We start from the raw sequence: 20,371 nt of genomic DNA, 5'->3' as shown, positions 1-20,371 counted from the left end.
CTCAGGGATGTAACCCGCTCGTAAGTCGAGGACTGCCTGTACACCTAAAACTGCCCACACAATGTGAAGGATAATGGGATGCTTACAGCATCAAACCACTCCTTTGGTTCTTTTGGCAAAGTCACGTAGGTATAAAATAAAATAAATAAAATCACGGAAGGATGTTATTAACCAGGTAAAACCTTAACTGCGTTATGGTGTTGCCTTCATATCCGCATCTCCAGTTTCTTCAGCCTCCCACTCCCAGGCCCGCTCACTTCCTCCTCCTCCTCCCCCGGCAATTTGTTCTTGTCCGCTCCTTAATCCCTCTAGTGAGCAGCACTACACTCCCCCTACCCCACACCCCCCTCTCTATCTCTCCTCCCTGGCTCCTCCCCCCTCTCTTACCTATATAGCCTCTTGCTACAGTAGCCCTTTTGCCCACTTCAGCAATTGTTTCTTGCTGTGGTTGTCCCACCTGATGACAGACGCTTGTGTTGCGCCCAAAACGTCGTGATTTAATCTATTTTATTTTATACCTAGGTGACTTTACCGAAAGAATCAAAGAGTATGGATCCCTGCAGTCACGAAAACTTAAAATCTAGATTAGCATCAAACCAATAAAAGCCCTCACAAATTAGCTGTTTTAACTGGAAGATAAAAAGTCAAATCAACTACAAAGTGGGCTCAACCTTTAGATATTAAAGATTTCCATTTCTGTGCACACTTTCATGATGATAGCACTCAGAACTCACTCGACCCCCCCCCCCACATCCTTGCCGTTGAGGGTTGAAAGAAAAACGGGCGAACTGCGGCAGGGGCGGCCTGATTATGAGCGTGCGTGCGAGAGCGACTTACGTGACGGCCGTTCTCCGTCTCGTAGTCCTGCATGGCGGGCCGCCGGGTGCCATTGCGCCGCGCCTGCATGGGCCACAGCCTCATCTGCTCCGTCGAATATCCCTGCAGGCATAGAGAGAGCCACGCGCGCATGAGCAGAGAAAACAAAGATTCCCCGCGCAGCCTTATCCGCCTGTTGAGGAAAGCGCTGTTAAGAAAGCAGTACCTATGGTCCACAAAACAAATTTTTTGGGGTTAGTTTGGGTGAATATAAGTGTCGTTAAACCCGCCACCACCCAATACAACCAATTAGTAAGGTTTGTCACCTGAACAGAACATGCCAATTCTTCTCTCCAAATTTAGAAACATGCGTTTAAGAGTATTTGGCTGCTGTGAATTTCCACACAGTAAGCCACCATCATTTGTGGCCAGGTCGCTTCTGAAAGAGCTACATAACTGACGTGGTGGACACCACGTGACACGAATAATCAGGAAATAAAAACAAGCCCTCTGATTGGTACTTAACGGGCCTGAAAGGGGACTGGCTAAAGGCAGGGTATTGAAGGGATTGGAGGAGAAACACATGGAAAGGGTTGGAAATGCAGGATGATTGGACAGGGCGGATGGTTGGAATCCATTACAAAAAATGGATGGTGATTAGCTGAAGGGAAGGCGGATGGTCAAGGAACCTTTGGTAAAAGGGCTTGAGGGATATACAGAGTTCGGAAAGTGAGGGAGTTCGGAACTCTGTGAGTGAAGTAAATCCTTGATGACTGTCTCATGCTGGAAGTAAAAATAACTTATCTTATTGAAGACTACTGCGTTGGGTTGTCACTACAAATGTATCATTTGATTTGGATGATAAACGCAAGCTTCGTGCATGTGGTGTCTAAACGCTAGGTGGGTATCACGAGATGCTGCAATATTTGCGCAGCTTAACATTATTTATTCAATCTACGGATTAAAATGTAATAATAGGGTTTTTCCCCTATTTTCTGGCAACAAAACTGAAACCTTTTTACGAAGATTCATGTCTGCATTAACCACAATACCTGCAGTCAAAATGCAAACAAAAAACATAGTATGATAATATATGCATTGTCCTTGAAACTGATTGGTCCACACCAAGGGACGGCTTTCTTTCGAGTCTCGACCCAATTGGTGCTCGACCACATGACGCTAGAAAGCTGTACGTCTTCTGGCGTCATCTGGTCGAGCACCAATTGGGTCGAGGCTCAAAAGAAAGCCGTCCCTTGGTGTGGACCAATCAGTTTCAAGGACAATGCATTTATTATCATAGTATCTTTTTTGTTTGCATTTTGACTGCAGGTATTGTGGTTAATGCAGACATGAATCCTTGCAAAAAGGTTTCAGTTTTGTTGCCAGAAAAAAGGGGAAAAACCCTATTATTACATTTTGGTACTGGCAAAGGAGGTCTAATGATGATGGATTAAAATGTTTTCTTACATTCACATACTTCAAATCCTGCGCATAGGCGATTTCCGATTGATGAAAATTACAAGCAAATTGTACTGTTAAGCCATTTAAACCAATAGCACAATACAGGAGACGTAACAATACACACACAAAATAGTTCCTTCCTGATTCATACGCCGACCCCGAATAATGAAAAAGAAACGAATTGTGGGGGAAAAAAAAAAAACATTCCATGCCGAGTTTCAGCTTTTCCCCCATGTCCCCAATCTCGTGGAATAATTTCCAAGCGCCGCTACTGAATGGATTCAATCAAACAAACAATAAGCGCCCCGTAGACGACTTCTATGGGGCCGTCAATAAAAGGGTGACGGCCGCTCCCTGCAGGGTCTGTAGATGACGCCACCTTTGTGGAGCGGGAGAGCGCTACCGCCGCTCCCGCGGCTGCCAAGCGCTGCTGCGGCGTGTGCGAATGGCCCTCGCTGCTGCGGGTAAGCGAGCGAGTCCTCTCCGGCCGCAATGGTAAAATCCAGTAGCCGCCTGTGTCCGTTGAAATGTTGGAACATTTTTGTTGTTTGCTACTTTCCTGGAAATTACCAGAACGCGGCAACGGGCCAAATTCGTGGCCGACTAAAATGCCATATCTGTTATTGTTGGTCAGGTGTGTCATTATGGTAGTCTGGCAATGTCACTGTGATATTAATGCAGGATATAAATCACTATGAGGCTAGAATGGATCGCTTGACCGTAACGCTTTATTTTTATTTTATGTTTTATTTTATCATTTTATTTCCATTCTACGTGACTTTACCGAAAGAACCAAGAAGACGTAACAATTTATATAAATACTTTGTAGTATTTATATTTCCTATCTTCGGGCATGGCGCACCGAGATCCCTAGATGATTTGCGCCTTATAAATGTTAATTATTACCTCCTAAGTCTCGATGTTTACACACTGCACCAGGTACTTATTTGAGGCTGAGCCAGTTCAGATAATCGTCACTGGTGTTGGCCATGAGCAGGAATCGAACACGGATTGCTGGATTTGTAGCACAGCGCGCTAAACCTCTACACGACCGCTCCCCACAACACACACAAAATAAAATACACAGTGTGCCACGGTGTTAGCGAGCGTCACTCACCATCGTCTGGGAGAGCGTCTGCATGAACTCGTACAACGTGCAGTTCTTGAGCACCTTGAAGATGGCGTACTTCACCTTCTCCTCATCGTACATGTCGTTGCCCTGGTGTCCACAGAACTGATCTTCGGTCACTATCTGGAGACCGGACAAAAGCAGCAAAAGCATCACTGCAGCTGCGCGACCACACTATCCAATTCGTATTATGAAAACACGGGTTATTGGAGAACAGACTGTACACCTATGCAAAACATTTCCTTCCGTTTAATAGCTATCGAACAATGCTTTGTACACAATGAGAACTACGAAATTATGCAATAAAGAAATGGATGTTAAAGGTAGGAGTAATGTCTGTGCGAGTGTACGAGGTCGCAGAACGGACTTTAACGTGCGGGGGTTGCGACACGATTGTTGCGCACTCGTGGATAGGCCGTTGAGTTTTGAAAATAGAAATCTGTGGTAGTGCACCCACAGCACTCGTTGCAGACAATGCTGTCACAGAAAAGTACCCTGGCAGCACTAACTTTAGTGGAAAATGTAAAGTTTTAAATAATTTTAAGATTAAAAACTTGCGTGTATCGCTACCCAGATATACTAAGCATACTGTACACATGCAAGCACGTGTACAGAATGTGGGGACATTTAATGGAAGAATATAATTTCCTGAAAAGCGTTCAGATACAACGAAGAAAGGTATTAACCCTTTCCCGTCCCAAGGAATTCAAGTTGCAGGGTGCGTCCCGTTCACCGTTGAATCTCTGAACGCACAAGCGGCTCTGCGTTCATTTTATTTAGAGAGGCGTAGCAGCGTCGTTGTTTTTAAAGACACTGTACTCACTGCAGAGAACCGTAGCGACACGACCGTACTATATGACTGCTGGCACCAAAGCGTGCCACACACCCTCCTGCATGGTGTTGTGGGAGCCTCGGTACTAATAAAGTTATTTTATTTTTTTATTCTGGTTTAGTTTTGATTACGTATACATTTGTCATCGGAACGGAAAAGGGTTAAATTGGCCAATTAAACCTCCATGGAGGTGTACTAAACAATTTTTATTTATTTTACCAGGTAAAGCCCACCAAGCTATATAGCTCCTTTTCAAAAGTGAGCTCGTCATAAATTATAGGTGAACAAAGTGGCTTATGTGGAAATGTATAGCATGTTTCTAAATGCGCAGGACCCGGAGAAAAACTCACGTGACCACGGGGGAGACACGCAAACTCTAAACATATAGGCATCAGGGTCGGAATCGACCCCACGACCTCCTGTATACCAGGCGAGGTAGTTAACATCTCGCCACCGCGGCGACATCTGGAAATCATCGGCCGGAGAGCGTGAGCGTGTGTAGTGATGGGGAGTGGGGCCGGTCACCCGCACTCTACCCCCGTGCGTGTGCCGCACCTGCAGCTGCATGTACAGGTGAGCTTCCTGCCGCTCCTTTCTCTTCTGAGCCTCCACGCGCTTCTCCTCCTGCAGCCGGTCCACCAGCTGCATGGGGATATCCGTATCCTTCACCATCTGCAGCACGTAGTCTGCGGACACGGCCACGCACGCACCACGGTCAACTGGAGCCATTTGTAGGGGCTGCCATGCCAAGTGTGCGTTAAACAACAGTGTGGGGGGTGGGGGGGGGGTTGACGCGCACGTTTACCGGATTAAATATGTGGGCCCCGCTGGGCAGGTCCACAAAGTGACTCGAATAGAATTTAGACAGGCTGGTGAGGCTGTCCATTTTCGGAGCCACAATATTGTTGGAACAAGCGCTGTTAGTGAGCACCTATTAAGGCTGGCATGGCACAGGACAGGCCGAGTGGCCAGCTCCCCAGTGGCGATGTTTACACACTGCACCAGGTACTCATTTGAGTCCACCAAAGGGAGGCCCATGACCAGTTTAGATTACCTACCGTTCCCCACACAAGCAATGACACGTAAAAAAGACAAACAAACACGCACACACACAGAGTGTGTGAGCTAACACCCATGCACTGACATTCTAATGCACATGCGCAGATCACAATGGTCAATTTAATATTTCTCTAATCCATGTTCCACTTTCTAATCTGGAGTGAAATTCAAAGCATGTTTAGTTTGTCCTTCCCCCGGAACTCCGATTAGCACGGTTGGCTACATACAGTCTGAAAAGTCCAACATACTTACAGACGTATATCTCCATCATGCGTCTTTATGTTTTTTTCAGGTGTTGTTCCGTTAAGCACGCACGCAGAAAACTATAACAAGTTGATAAAGTAACCAAAATGTTGTTGTGCAGAAATGTATAAATTCCAACAAGACAAAAGAAAAGAAAATTGAGGCTAAACGGCTCTCGGCAGACTCAGCCTTTCACAATAAGTGAATAAAAAATCGGAACACACATTAACATCACCAGAGACATCATCCTGGGTAGGTCTAACTGAACCCAGGGAAAGGCACGCATCTGACAATGGTTTTATTTTACTGCGGTTGACCAAAGCCAAGGCGGAAACATTTCAGCCGCGAAATCTAAGTGAAGCTTCATGTTGTCCCACAGGTCCCCCCCCCCCCCCCCGTTTACAGATTCAGTATTATCCAGCAAGGAATACCGATAACACGGAGCGTAGAAATGGAACGATACTTGCATTAGTACAAGTGGTCCTGCGATGTTTATTTTTGTGACAAGCTGAAGCCAATGCGAGGGGGGAGTCACTGAGTGTATCAGCTGCAGCATCATCAGTTTGTAATGGCCTTGCCTCAAGGGCCCAAACTTCATCTCCTGATGAAAAAGATTTCACGTTGCCAGCAATGAGAGCTATCGCTTGCAAAATGATGCCAAACAATACAGACAAACGACCTGGCCACGTGTCACGCTGTGTTGAGACAAGGCTAAAACAATCAAATAGTGACAGTGAAAAGCAATAATAGGGTTTTTCCCCTTTTTTTGGCAACAAAACTGAAACCTTTTTTTATAAGGAATCATGTCTGCATTAACCACAATACTTGTGGTCAGAATGCAAACAAAAAACACTGATAATGCACAAAGTAATGAGAGCTCGGGGTAAGCATCTACATGATTTGACCTCCTTTGCCAGTACCAAAATATACGAATAGGGGTTTTCCCCTTTTTTCTGGCAACAAAACTGAAACCTTTTTACAAGGAATTATGTCTTTGAGCTGTAAGACCTTTGGCGTCCTCTGGTCTAGCACCGTTTGAGACGAGGCTCAAAATAAAGCTGTCTCTGGTGTATACCAAACAGTTTCAAGGACAATGCATATATTATCAGAGTGTGTTTTTGTTTGCATTCTGACCACAAGTATTGTGGTTAATGCAGACATGATTCCTTATAAAAAATGGTGAAGCCAGTTATACGTGTTAACATGTCAGACTCTGATATAATTTTAACAAATAATAATTGTTTCCTTTGTTTCATTAAATGTCCAATTACATGATTGATCTCGTAAAAAAAAGGTCAATTATTTCATCTTATTTTAGCACATTCAGAATTGAATTACTTCTCAATTTAAATGTTTTATTTAGCTTGTAAATAACACTTTCTTAGGATTGCAATAACCAACAAAATTGCAAATGACATTACAAAGGCAAGTACATGATATACACAACACAATCAATCATATACAACTGCAGGACTTTCGACAGTGGTATTTGCACACAAACTCATGACAATCATGTCATGATGTCTTTGACATCCATTTCACAGCCGAGTCGATTGATAAAACCCCGGGAGAAACCGTCAGGCCGCATCACAAAACGGATGACTCAGTGCGGCATGAGTCAGCGACGGGCACGCAGATCTCTCAGCTTCCTAGTCACGTGGCAAAGAACCGAGAGATTTTAGGGCTTCATCAGCTGCAGCAGCTTTCGGCTCAGTCATCGAAAAAAGACGGTCACTGCATTCGCACGCTTTCGGATGTGCTGCTGCGGCCGTCTGGAACGCTCTTCCTTCCGATATTAGGAAGCTACCGAAGCTATGTACTTTTAAATTATCTAGATTGAAAACTCATTTATTTAAAACTACTTTTTATGTTTAGTTTTTTGTCCTTCCCCCACACCTCCAATTAGCATGGTTGACTTTCGTACGGTGCGAGAAGTTCAATAAACATACGTGCATAAGGGTACCGGACACCATCGAGAGACTCGCCGAGAGGCGAGAACCAATGCGCTCGCTTCACCGATCGACTATGACCAATGTGGTCAAGTCTGGTTGAACAACGCCCGACGATTGGTGCATATACATATTAGTAATAATCGTTATTTATAGAGCTTGTCTTTCATACCACAAGGTTCAAGGCAACTTGACACGAGTTAAAACAACAAAACTATTACAGAACCGGGGGTAAGAGAAGAAAACTCGGAACGTTATAATACATTGAGGGAAAGGGAAACATTAACGAAACAGTAAAACGATCATAAGATGCCAGAATAAATCAGCATCGTCCTTGGTAATGTTGCTCGGGGCCCATAAGCCATAGGCCCTAGTTCCCTGCAGCAATAGATCCACGAGCCATAGCGGACTCTGAGAAGGAGGAAGCAGCGGGTGCTAAGAAGAATCAATGGGTATGAACAAGGGGGGACGACAGCTTTGCCTATCGCCATATCCAACACGTGGGACTCTGTCTGGTGACTCAAATCTTGCCGAGATAAGAGCTGAGGGTGTGATGGAGATGGAACTGGGAGAAATAACTGGGACACGGTTGGACTCGGTGAGTTGAGGAGAAAAAAGGGGAGAGACCTGAATACACATTTTAATCATCGAGGGAGGGCCCACAGGATCTACGCCACAAGTAGAGTTGCCGGTCTCCAGAAGTCAAACAAGGTCTTTCGATTCAAGAGTACAGTCGGAGCTCGTTATAAACGAAGGACGCTTTCACGCAAAAATACATTATTTTGAATGAGAAAAAAAATGCAAACATTTCGTTGGCCCAAGTACAGATTATTAGGTGGATGTTAGGTGGAATATTACATCGCACGATCATGAGAGATGGCGGCGGCTTGGGGAGGCCTTCATCCAGCAGTCGACTGACCAAGGCTGATGGTGACGATGGCTCCAGCATCTCTGTACAAATTATAAGACGTTTTAACGAATGAGAGACCCGGCCGAGCTCCCGGCCCCTGGCCCACAGACGTAGCGTTGAGAGTGCGCGGAGTGGGGGGGAGGGCTCACCGAGCTTGCTCTCGCGAATGTAGACCAGCATGTAGGCGTTGGTGCAGTGCCGCACGGAGAAGTCGTCATCCAGCCCGCCGTAGTTGTGCTCAATGGCCTCCTTCTTGGTGCAGCGCGAGACGACGTCGTCATCAAACTTACACCACTGCACGAACACAAACCCCCAAGTTGCTTGAACAACTCCTTTTTGAATTATTACTGTGTCACGACCAACTATTACCTCTTCCATTATCAACAATAATAATATAGTCATAAATTAAGATATCTACTTTGTGTTCAAGAATAAACATAAACCACAAGTCCCTTGAACAACTCCTTTTATAATTATAATTGTGCTCGCCTTTTGCCCGTCCAAGGACGGGTGTATTGCAGTAAAATCTGAAACTTGCAAGTGAAAATCAGATCGCGACGTGATATCCGTTGCATTAATGCGTGTGCAATTTATAAGGCAGTGGTGACACAGACCTATTTAATTTTAAGGTTATAATCCCTTGTTCATCATGACGTCCTTTTTACTTCGATGTCTCAACAGCGTTACAGAGATCGCGTGACGTGAGGGTTCTGCCTTTGTGGTGAGGGTTGTAAGTTGACGCCGAGGAGGGGGGACGAGGCACCTCGGCCCCCCATGTGGAGTGACGTCAGCCACTAATCATTATGAATGAGGGGGGGGGGTGTCCATTTGGAGGACGTCACCTGCTCATGAATATTAGATGGGGGCTGGTCAATGTGGAGTGACGTCTCGTGCGTTAAGGACATTCCTGGGTGATAATAGTAGGTATTACTGACTACTACCACTTCCACTATCAACAAAAATAATAAATATATTATCATTTATATTTACTTTGTGTTCAAGAATAAACAAACGTCTATGTGGTCAAACAATCCTTTCCTCCGTGGCGTCGAACTAGAAGCTTGTGTCAATGTATGTAATAGCATCGACAGATATACAAATTTTTGTTGTGTTTAGTTTGCTGTCCTTCCCTGCACCTCCGATGAGCACGGTTGATTACGTTGCCTTTAAACGTTGTTAATATTTTTTTACAGTGAGATCGCTTCCTTTGAACATTAGAAATTATATTGTCTACTTCAAGGTCTGAGCCAGCTGTGGACGCTGCGCGCTTGCGGGATGGCCCAATCGCGAATCTCCGACGCTGGCGCCGAGCCGTCACCACCGCGGTGGCGCTCACCTTGCTGTCGCGGTGCTCACCTTGCCGTCCCCCATGGGGTTCAGGTAGACAACGTAGTGACCGCCGTGGTTGTCCCCGCTGTGCACCAGCACGGCGTGCAGGATGTAAGTGGCCGAGTCCTCCGCGTCCAACTTCTGCAGGAAGTCGTCGAGGATCAGCCTCTCGGGGAACTCGAACCTGCCAGGGCATTGAGCAGCAGCAAGCAGCAGCAGCAGGGACATTGCGTTAACGTCAGCAAGGCCAAAAAGATGGCTTAGGGGCCTACACACAGGAGTCCACAACCTTTTCCTGCTTCTGTACTGCTAATGTAGATGCAGTGCAAACAACTACAATTCCACGCTCAGGGGGTCAAGCCAGATAACTGTGTCAGGAGCAGAGTGTATAGCTGTGACGTCTCCTTCGTATTTGTGGATCGGGCATTGCGTCGTTCTACGTTCTGTTCTGGATGATCACAGTCGCGCACTACTGGAGAGTTTTTAATTTTACATTCTTGCATCAAGTATCTGCATCTACTGCCATAGTTTGTGCAGCGGATGCAGTTTACGGTGAACCATGAGCTTCGTGAAAGATCTTTTGCTCTACAGCCAACGACTCCAGAGACTCCATGTACGTAGAACTTCTTTCGCACCGTACGTAACCAACCATGCTAATCGAAGGTACTCCCATGGACACTGTTAAAGTTGCAACCGAAAACAGCAAATGTATGTTAATACGTAAGTTTTCTCAGCCGACACTTGGATTCATAATTGATGTTTAGGTGAGGCCACATTACTGACTTTGCGACATGTACCCTGGAGCAGTATGTTTTATGGACCATCATATAAGAATGCACAGAAATAACTTCAGAAATAAAAACTATAAGCAAATTACAATTCCAAATACTTATCTCACCGAAACATGTAGCCGATTGGAAAGCAATGGGAGATTTCACATCTAAATTATGGCAAGAAGTTAATATGCGGGGTCTCCATTACTAAGACAGCAGTGCAATACACCATGCCAAAGTGTTTTGGCTGCTTTGTCAAGATGTGGATGCGGCTCTGTGCGTGGCCTTCATAGGTATTCACTAACAACACTTGCTCAAAACAGTCTGGTCAGGCTATACGGGGATCTTTGTCTTGGTAGCGAGAAAAGCAAGGCGATGCATTGCACCTCAATGCTATCATCACTGTGATGAATTATGAAAGACGTTTAGATTTAACAACACCCAAAGGTGGTCTGCAGTGAATGTACGAGGGCACCTCAGTCTTATCCAGACCACCAAGCTCAAAAGCCCCAGTGTGGTCATTTCATTATCCTAACAAATTAGCATTAATTTAAATATATTTGAATGCAAATCATTTAAATACATGACTGTAAATGAACAATTTCACATAAATGAGAATGATGGGATAACCATATTTTCTCCATTTTTTGAGATGGTGGTCCGGATGACAAAACTTCACACTTTAATTTTTGCGATATGTTTTTAAAAAAGAGAACCGTTATCTTATCAGGCTCTACCCCGGGGGCCAGGTAGGTAATCGATTAATGGATCAATTACAATTCACCGCGATAGCTGCTAGATTGTTAAATGTCGGAGGCCAGTAACATATCAATGCATTTTTGCAAGCAGCTGCAACGATCCTGCTCAATGGAGCTTTCCCCAACAACTCGTTCGAGGGAAGTTCTCTTACACAAGCTTAAATTATCGAAATAACCCACAGCGTGGTTTAGCAGAAATCATCATCTCACAATGAGGGTGGATGCTGATGATCCAAAAGATGATGGTGGTAATGGTGAGGACTGTTGAAGATGATGGCAAGGATAGAAACTGATGCTAACCGATGCCGAGTGCACAAAAGTCCAGTGTCTCGAAAATTGACGGAATTAACACGAGACCAGACTCCGTATCGTATTTGGTACATTGGATTCTACCGACTTTCATAATACTGAGCATTAAGAATTGTATATTAATCATTAAGACTAAAACGGATGAAGATCAAGACATTAAGGTCCAAACATTTCAACAGACGTTGAATTTATGACCATCCGGGCGTCTTAGAGCGCTTGACACACAATAAGGGACTTAGATAGCATCTCATAAAAATATTGGAAAGGGCACCCCCCCCATTGGCAGCTGTCCCTGTGGGCACAAGGTGATTCAGCACCTGACCTGCAGCATAAGAACATTAGTTTACAAGTAGGGAGCAGCGATTGCTGTGTGTCATCCCTAATTGAGTAACTGGTGGCAATTTTTTTTAAATTTTATTTGAAAAATTCGGAGCATGACACCAGAGCACTTTGCTCCACACGGTTTACAAATTAGGTTACGTGATCTAAATATCCACTGTGAAGCAGCTGGCGTGTGTAGTAGTATTTGTGTATATATGTATGTACGGTCCATTCTCCTATAACGCGTGTTGTTCATAACGCAAGTTGGATATAACGCGATAAATGTATTATAGGGAACACATTTTTCTATAACGCGGATGCGAATTGGATATAACACGATTGAGTGAATGGAACTTTGTCACGCGAGTAGGAATAAGCCAATGTACGGCTGCCTCGGCATAGCATCGCAAGGCGGGATTTGCTGCTGGATGCTACCCACGTGAATCAATCTTTTGTTCAGCCTGCGTTTGCATCTCACGTGTTAACGTGGACTGTGCTTTAAATCGATATTAATTTTATTATAACGCAATTTGTCCATAATGCGGTGTTCTTTAGGAACGCAACTACTACCGCGTTACAGGAGAACAGATTGCATGTAAAAAATTTTTCGCAGCGTACGTAGCCAACCGTGCTAATCGTTATCACACTATCAGCGTGAACCAGCGCAGCTAATGACAGGAAAGATGGCCACGGATAATTAAAAATCACGGATAATCCAAAAATAATCAATTTCTGCGGATCTCTATGCCAAACACCACTAACATAGGTATAAATTACACTAGCAATCGACAGACCGCAAATCGGATAAACCGCACGCGGATAAGCGAGAATCTACTGTATTTAGCATAAAAATGTAAGAGTATATTTTTCTGCCGATTTGACCAGAACGGCCTTTTTTCTCTGGTAATGCTACATACGAGACGTCTTTGCAACCCGGTGGGGGGGGGGTTGATTCCACGGAGAGTTCTCAGGGTTTCTTTTTAAACAGCGATGCTGCCATCGCACAGCTATTCATAGAAATTCTCAGATGGGCGCTGCACAAGGAGCAACAAAGGATCCTGGGTTCCCAGGACCCTGCAGCACATCAAGCGCAACGTCACCGCCCAAGTAGCAAACGCCACCGTCGCGATTACATTTGTGACAGACATTTGCCAGTTCGTTTTTTTTTCAAGTTGTGCTTTCGTTTATTTATAGCGGGTGCTGCTCACAAGTTTTTACTCGTGCTTACTAATGCCATCGCTAATAACAGCCAATTGATACGACAGTATATTCTTACCATAGCACTTACTCATACTTACTATACATAGGTATTTACGAAGATGAAAATTATTTATAACCACCCCCCCCCCCCCCTGCCTCCAGCTGGTGTTGTCATTCGCGACACACCACAAACTTCGCATTTTCAGTTTTCCTGACACCAGGTTTTACCCCATGCGTGTGCGGGCACGGTCTATTGGGGTTAAAAGCGAAGTGAAAAATGCCCTCGTGAGGCAATCTCTTGGGACCTCCTCGTATCGTCGTCAATAACCTCCTCAAATCACACAAGTTACTGGGTCAATGGCTCTGCGTGTCAGTCACAATGCCCCGGTATGTTTAACGTCGCCGAGTGTTGCCTCATTTTGACTCCAAGATACTAGAGACGTATTATGGTGTTGACGATGAACGAGGCACGACATGCGACTTTTGACCTAATTCTGATCGCGATCAGTGGTGCGCTGTCAAGTGGACAAAGTGAGGTAATGCACGTCACGTAACAGGACTAAGCTAAAAAAACCTTTTTTTATATTTTACCAGTTAAAGCCCACTGAGCTATATAGGTCTTTTTTTTCAGAAGTAACCTGGCCACAAATGGTAGCCCAATGAAGAAGCTTATAGTGTGGAAATATATAGCGGCCAAATACTCTAAATGCATGTTCATTCTAAACGTGGAGGGAAAAACCAGAGGACCCGGAGAAAAATCCAGGCCGCCACAGGGAGAACATGCAAACTCCAAATATACAGGTGTCAGGGTCGGGATTGACCTCCTGTATAGGAAGCGAGGTCGTTAGCATCTCGCCACCGAGGCTTCACATTGTTGACAATTTAGATTTTACCTAACAATTTAGAACATTATGACGAGTGACTTGGATTAGGGTATCACGAAACTGTGAGAGAAGGCTACAGTGGAGGGAGGCATTCACCGAGCAGTGGATCGATCACGGTTGTTGAAGACAATGAAACACACGACTTAATTCTGCAGACGGTGCCAACAAGTGTGATACCCGGCTCTGCGGGGCCAAACGGCGAGTAGTGTGCGTGGCATCGCTAACTCACCGGTCATTGATCTTTATGTTCTGGTCGGTCTGTGGGTCGTACATGAACCTCATGAGTTGCAGGTGCAGCACGGGTGGAAATGACAGGAACTTCACACCCTTCTCTGCCTCCTGCACACAGCATGTCAACAAAACGCAGATGTTCTCAGATCTTTAAACACGCTGCTGATATTTTATCTACCACAGATTATTTATGAATTTAAATTTCCTGCAATTGTTTGTGGCTAGGTCGTGTTTATTTACAAACCAAATATATATATACATTTTTATTTTACCAGGTAAGAACCACCACGGAGCTATATTGATCTTTTTCATAAGTGACCTGGTCACAAACGATAGACCAATGAAGTGGCTTATCATGTGGAAATAAAAAAATACAAATAAAACTCAACTATTTTTTAGCTTACCAGGAAAAGCCCACTGAGCTAATGCCTTATTTTTCAAAAGCGACCTGGCCACACACAAATGATAGCTCAAAGAAGTGGCTTTATTATCATGTGAATATTTATAACAGTGGCCAAATACTCTAAAATAATCTCAAGGAGGAGAACGCCTTGTGGCAGGGGGGGGGGGGGGAGGCGGCACCTGTAGGCCGTGCTCCCCAGCGTCGTATTTGTTGTCTCCGTCCAGCTGCTCCACAGCCACATAGTCGTTAAACGACTCATAAACTGTGGGGGGGGGAGAGGAGCGAATACGTGGTCACCAACACTCACAACGACGCCTCTTGCCTTGCATCACAAAATCAAGGTTCGTAAGAGATTTTCACTGAGGCGACATAATAACCCGGTCAATATTTGCGTTAAGACCTTCCCCGGTGACTTCACTGCATTGACGTTCATTTTAAATGTACTGGAGTGACCCCACAGTGTTTGACTCAAAGTTGGAGAGCCTAAAGACACATCTCTGGTGCACATCTCTCCAGAATAAGTTAAGACCCTACACCACCCAATACAGCCAAGCAAAGTAAAATATCATGCATGCAAGCAAGCGTTTAACATGTCAATAATCATTGTTTCATCTCATCAGTGAGTTCAAGCACAATTCTCACCACGAAATGTAGCAATTAAGGTAGAAGTTATGCTTGCAACCGAATCAAGCATCTTCAGCATGAACTCATAATCCAAAAATCAATTATTAATCATAATGCAGTAATTCCTCATTTAACGTGGTAGATTTTTTTCTGAAAAGTACCGAGTTAAGCTAAAACTATTTCCCAATAAGAAATCGCGTAAAAGGTGGGGTCTGCAATATGTACGTGTGTATGCTAAACTTATTTTGCACCGTACACAGCCACCCGTGCTAATCGGAGGTGCGGGGGAAAGTCTCGTGCAGACAGTTAGATGGCGGGACAAAGTGAAATGAGGGTACGTCGTGTACTGCGTCATTCTGCGCGTATACCCAGAATTCCCACACCGCTCAGCTCAAAGTAGTTTGTCATTAACCGCTCAGAAAGTGCGTTAAAACGGGCACGTTCCACGCTGTGCAAAAAGCGTTCCCTGACAGAAGAGCCGCGTTATCGCGAAAACGCCTTGTGCGAACACGAGTTAAGCCAGGACTTGCTGTATTAGCTGGGCTGTGGTAAGATAGCCAAATTATGGATGGAGCCAAAACTGGGCCTCTGGGGTTCCGAGTTTACGGAGCAACACCAACATCGGCGACGAGTGCCATCTGCACCGATCCTAACCAGTCCATACGTCACCAGTGTGGTAAAGTATGGTCAAAACAACTCCCCGAAATCATTACTATTATACAAGAATAACACTTTGTATGCTGTAAACACACCTCTTGTAAAAACGCAGAGCGCCACAATATGGTATTTCTAAGCATGCACTTAAAATGATAATGCGGGTTTTCATTTCCATATTTATCCAGTACAAATACAGAATCGTCTGTTTGAATGACAGTTATTATTATATATCTATCATACCCAAACCTCTCTATTTTGTACAATAAAATATTTTTCCAAGAATGTTTAAATTGCTTTCCTCAAGTTGTTTTCACATTTGTCATTATTTTGCCACTATTTCTTTAAGCTCTTTTGAGACTAAAGTGAAAAAAAACAAATGGTTCACGTTACACACGTCGCACAAACTCGCCGAGTGCCGGTTGCAACCTGTTAAGCTCTTCAGTAAGCAAGTTTAGAAATTTGATTTAAAGCTTTCGTGACTGTAGGGATTCATATTCTTGGTTCTTTCAGTAAAGTCACGTAGAAGAGAAACAATAAAATTATCACGACGTTTCGACTGCAACACAAGCAATCATCATCAGGTGTGAAAACCACAGCAAGAAAATTTGAAAAAAAGTGGCGGTTATTTTTAACGTTAACGTTAAAAATAACCGCCACTTTTTTCAAATTTTGTGGTTTTCACACCTGATGATGATTGCTTGTGTTGCAGTCGAAACGTCGTGAGAATTTTATTGTTTTATATTTTTTACGTTAAAAATAACCGCCACTTTTTTCAAATTTTCTTGCTGTGGTTTTTCACACCTGATGATGATTGCTTGTGTTGCAGTCGAAACGTCGTGATAATTTTATTGTTTTATATTTTTATTTTATTGTTTCCCTTCTATGTGACTTTACCGAAAGAACTAAAGAAGATGAAACCAAGAATAAGTTTAGAAATGTTATCATAATAGGGAGGGGGCTTTATTTATAACTTTGGTGGAGGGTTGGATATTTACTTTTCAAGTTCCAGATATTGCTGGTAATAGAACTGCCAGTTGTATACAGGCCACTTACGTGGTGTGCATGCTAACCAATAAGATGTCCAGTCTACAGGGAACATCTGTGGGTATGAAGAAGCAATGCTGCAAATTGGCCAACACTCACTGTTTTTCTTGCCCTTTATACTCAGCTGGATGTCATAGTAATCTTCAATCCTTTCTGAGCGGTAGTCCACATGCTTGCACTGAATGTAGGACTGAAAAAGGAAGAGCATTTCACATCCTGAATTACTCTGCAGGCACTTAAATGAACACACTCGTCAACAATAACGACGCCTTAAAAAGATATGGGTGACGTTCCAAGCAACGGTCCTTCATCACAGCACGTCAAGGTGATTTGCCCGAAATGTCGCCAATTTATGATATTATTTGAAGGCAGTGTTGTTAAGTGTGCCGAGATGTTTTGTTAATTGTCCTTGTGCACCATCACCAATGCAATAGCAAGACGAAATGTGTTTGATTCGAAATAATTCAGGTGACCAAATTTTTTTGTTTATAGAGTGAATGTGAGATTTTTAACATTGAAAGTTTTTTTTTTAACACAAGTAAAAAAAACACTTACCACCATCTTTCCTCCAAAAAGCTTCGGAATGGTACCTTCCACGCACGTCCCTTTCATCTTATTCTCTACGTTGTCAAGCAGCTGTGCGACGGAGAGAACGCGTCAACAATGCAGCAAGGTGGTGAAGTGTGCGCTGGTCTGCCTGCACTCTAAAATGCGACGCAACATTTGTGCAAGATTGACTTTAAACATGTTTTTACTCCCTCCCTTTCTTCCTCTTCCCCTTTAATAGACTGCTCACGGTCGCTACCCCGACCACGCATGGTAGGACAGCGAGCCTGGATGCCCTTGTTCGACCCTTAATCTCGAGGGTGCATTATGTTAAGCTTGTTACACACATCTCGTGTGAAATCCACATTGTATTCTGGGTTCTTTAATGACAATGAAAGATGTTTAAAAAAAAATATTTTTACATTTCTCAAATGCACAAACATAGCGCGGAATAATTTTGGACAATTTAGTTGTTACTGCACTGAACGGCAACGTGGCAGCGTTTGTGGATGGTGGTTGCCAATAACAGCAGACCAGAAAACAGCAGCATTTGCTGATGACAATGGGAGAAGTCAAAACAAAAATGCTGAGTTTCACAAAGTTCTATTGCAGCCAAGTACAAATGACCAACCAGTTTGTGCCAATTAGCTGAAGATGCATTATTTGGAATTGTTAAAATTATAGTTTTTTTGCTTTGCTGTATTGTCTAATTTATACTGTTTTGATTATAGAATCTATGGCGTCTTGCCTGTACCGTCACATATGTAATGCTCGACTTGCCAGCATTTTCGTTTGTACTTCCGATCTCATCTGTAATGTCTCCCCCGTATTGTCTGTTATATCCATACCATTTCCATATCATTTTTATAGCCGTTTGTGTTGCTAGTACTGCCTCACCTGTTACTGCCTTATTCTGTATCATTACAAACGTCGTTTTATTTTCTTCTGTAATGCGTCTCGCTTGTACTATCTCCTCTGCTTCCCATATATGTAGCCCGACTTGTTTGTACTGTCTTCGATTCTTTTGTCATATGGACTGCTGCGAAACATTTCATCGGCATGGTCTGAAATATTGGCCACGTCTGCCATGTGCTGTCTGCTGTTTCGGAATGCTCTACGTGTCATCTCCAATGTTCATTGGCATTCCATCCAACTGTTTTATTGAAAGGAAACATTTTAACAGAATTTGCTTTGTATAACTATTGCAATTCGAATGTTTGAATTGTTTCGGGCTCATACAGCAAATCGATTTTCATCCAAGAATCATTACAGGTCCAGCCTATGTACCCGTGTCACTTCACGCCCTGGACATCCTTGCAAACAAGGTGGCGTTCCATCGAGGGAAGTCGGGTACATGTTTGAATAATTAAGCAAATGCAACTCAAAAAAACATTCCAGGCACATTCATCTGCTATTTAACTTTCTGCTAGGTGGGCCACTATTAATCATAATGTGCAAAGGATTTCAAAAATCTGGTGTTGTCAAGGGTTGCTTTTACTATGCTACTAAATGTCAAATTACAGCCGATATAAACTATAAAAATATATATTTAACCAGTTAAGGCCCACTGAGCTATACAACTCTTTTTTAGAAGTGACCTGGCAACAGATGATAGCTGAACAAAGTGGCCTTTTGTGGACATTTACAGCAGCATCCAAAAAAGCCTCTAAACGCATGTTTCTAGCCACCTAACACAACAGTAACATGAGGACGAGATGATCCATGAGACACTCAACAAATGTTCCTATCCCTTGGGACAAATTAATCCCAGGACTGTCATCCACAGCTAATAATTTCAAATACCGCTGCATATTCACTTAAACAGCAGCACTTCAAATTTCACTTCGTGATCAGAAAGAATTCGTCAGATTAAGTATGGCATGCATTTTTCCTGTCACTATGGTTCAAGGAAAATTAAAACATAGCGATGAGATACTTTAACGACCGAACCAACTAATGTGATTTTTCTTACCCAATGAAGACGAGTACAATTATGTTAATATATGCATATAAGCAAATAATTGTGGTAACTGGTACATAACGGAATTCCTAAATGTAATTTTTTTCCTCGTATGAAAAACTATTTAATTATAGCGTTTGCCTTGTCATTCTAATGGAAAATTCTTCAAATGTCAGCATTACAGCACTATACGTGGTTGTATATGGGCTGGAAAATTAGGAGCGCCGCAAATGCACAATCACGCCGAGTAATCTTTCAAACACGCAGCGACGAGATGCTTGAGGCATGTGTAGTGTAATAGCGCCAGCTAGTGACCAGCAGCGGCAACTGCGGTGGACAAACAGTACACATGCCGGTGAGCATATACACGGGTGTGTCGGCAGGGCGGAGGAACTGGGGCAAGGGTCATGGAGGGCCCTATCTGGAAGCCTCTGGAACTTGCTAGTGAGTTCGAGAAGGGAGGCGCGGCCAGGGCGGAACCAGGCCGCGCTGGTAGCATAAAAGGGGCCGAGAGCGGTGGCTCGAGGCTGCTGGTTCTGGGATTGGATCGTCTCGTCATTGCTGTCATCTCGTCGCCATTGTCGCTGCCGCCTTCGCTCGATATTGCGCTGCTAGATAGTTGTTGGCCGTCTCCATCAGCGCTGTCGGTGTTGGATGGCGAGTGTTGTGTATAGGCTGACGACTGTCGAGTGTGCAGGCGAGATCGTGAGTGTTCCATAAAGGAGGCGCCTCTACAAACCTCGTCTCCAACTCACTGACACTACGCATGTACAGAGCATAGGACCAACAGCAGTGATAAGACCAAGGGGAAGGCGAGTCGCCTTTTGGCCTAGGTTCCATTATAGGGGGACAAGACAATACCCAATGCCAATATTCTTGTCATTAACAACTCCACCACCTGACAAGACCGACACGTTTACAAAGACATTATTT

At 43.9% G+C, this 20,371-nt stretch overlaps 1 protein-coding gene across 8 annotated transcripts in view; it reads right to left on the bottom strand.

Annotated features, from left to right (window-relative positions):
* Window positions 1-20,371, bottom strand: part of USP7 (ubiquitin specific peptidase 7) — a 95,479-nt gene that overhangs the window by 36,336 nt on the left and 38,772 nt on the right. For 6 of the 8 annotated variants that reach the window (XM_076069849.1, XM_076069851.1, XM_076069852.1 and 3 more), the window contains exons 9-18: window positions 17,488-17,568; window positions 17,032-17,122; window positions 14,787-14,869; window positions 14,203-14,312; window positions 9,756-9,912; window positions 8,549-8,693; window positions 8,348-8,440; window positions 4,794-4,924; window positions 3,395-3,529; window positions 838-939 (exon numbers count right to left, since the gene is read on the bottom strand). In XM_076069849.1, coding sequence (XP_075925964.1) covers window positions 838-939; window positions 3,395-3,529; window positions 4,794-4,924; window positions 8,348-8,440; window positions 8,549-8,693; window positions 9,756-9,912; window positions 14,203-14,312; window positions 14,787-14,869; window positions 17,032-17,122; window positions 17,488-17,568 — 1,128 coding nt within the window. The remainder of the gene's footprint in view (window positions 1-837; window positions 940-3,394; window positions 3,530-4,793; window positions 4,925-8,347; window positions 8,441-8,548; window positions 8,694-9,755; window positions 9,913-14,202; window positions 14,313-14,786; window positions 14,870-17,031; window positions 17,123-17,487; window positions 17,569-20,371) is intronic. The other 2 variants (XM_076069854.1, XM_032961055.2) reach the window with 1 other exon arrangement.

Source organism: Petromyzon marinus, chromosome 26 (assembly GCF_048934315.1).
Source record: "Petromyzon marinus isolate PM22_M1 ecotype Great Lakes invasive population chromosome 26, UKy_Petmar_22M1.pri1.0, whole genome shotgun sequence".
Classification (NCBI taxonomy): domain Eukaryota; kingdom Metazoa; phylum Chordata; class Hyperoartia; order Petromyzontiformes; family Petromyzontidae; genus Petromyzon; species Petromyzon marinus.
This window is presented reverse-complemented; position numbering and strand designations above follow the sequence as displayed.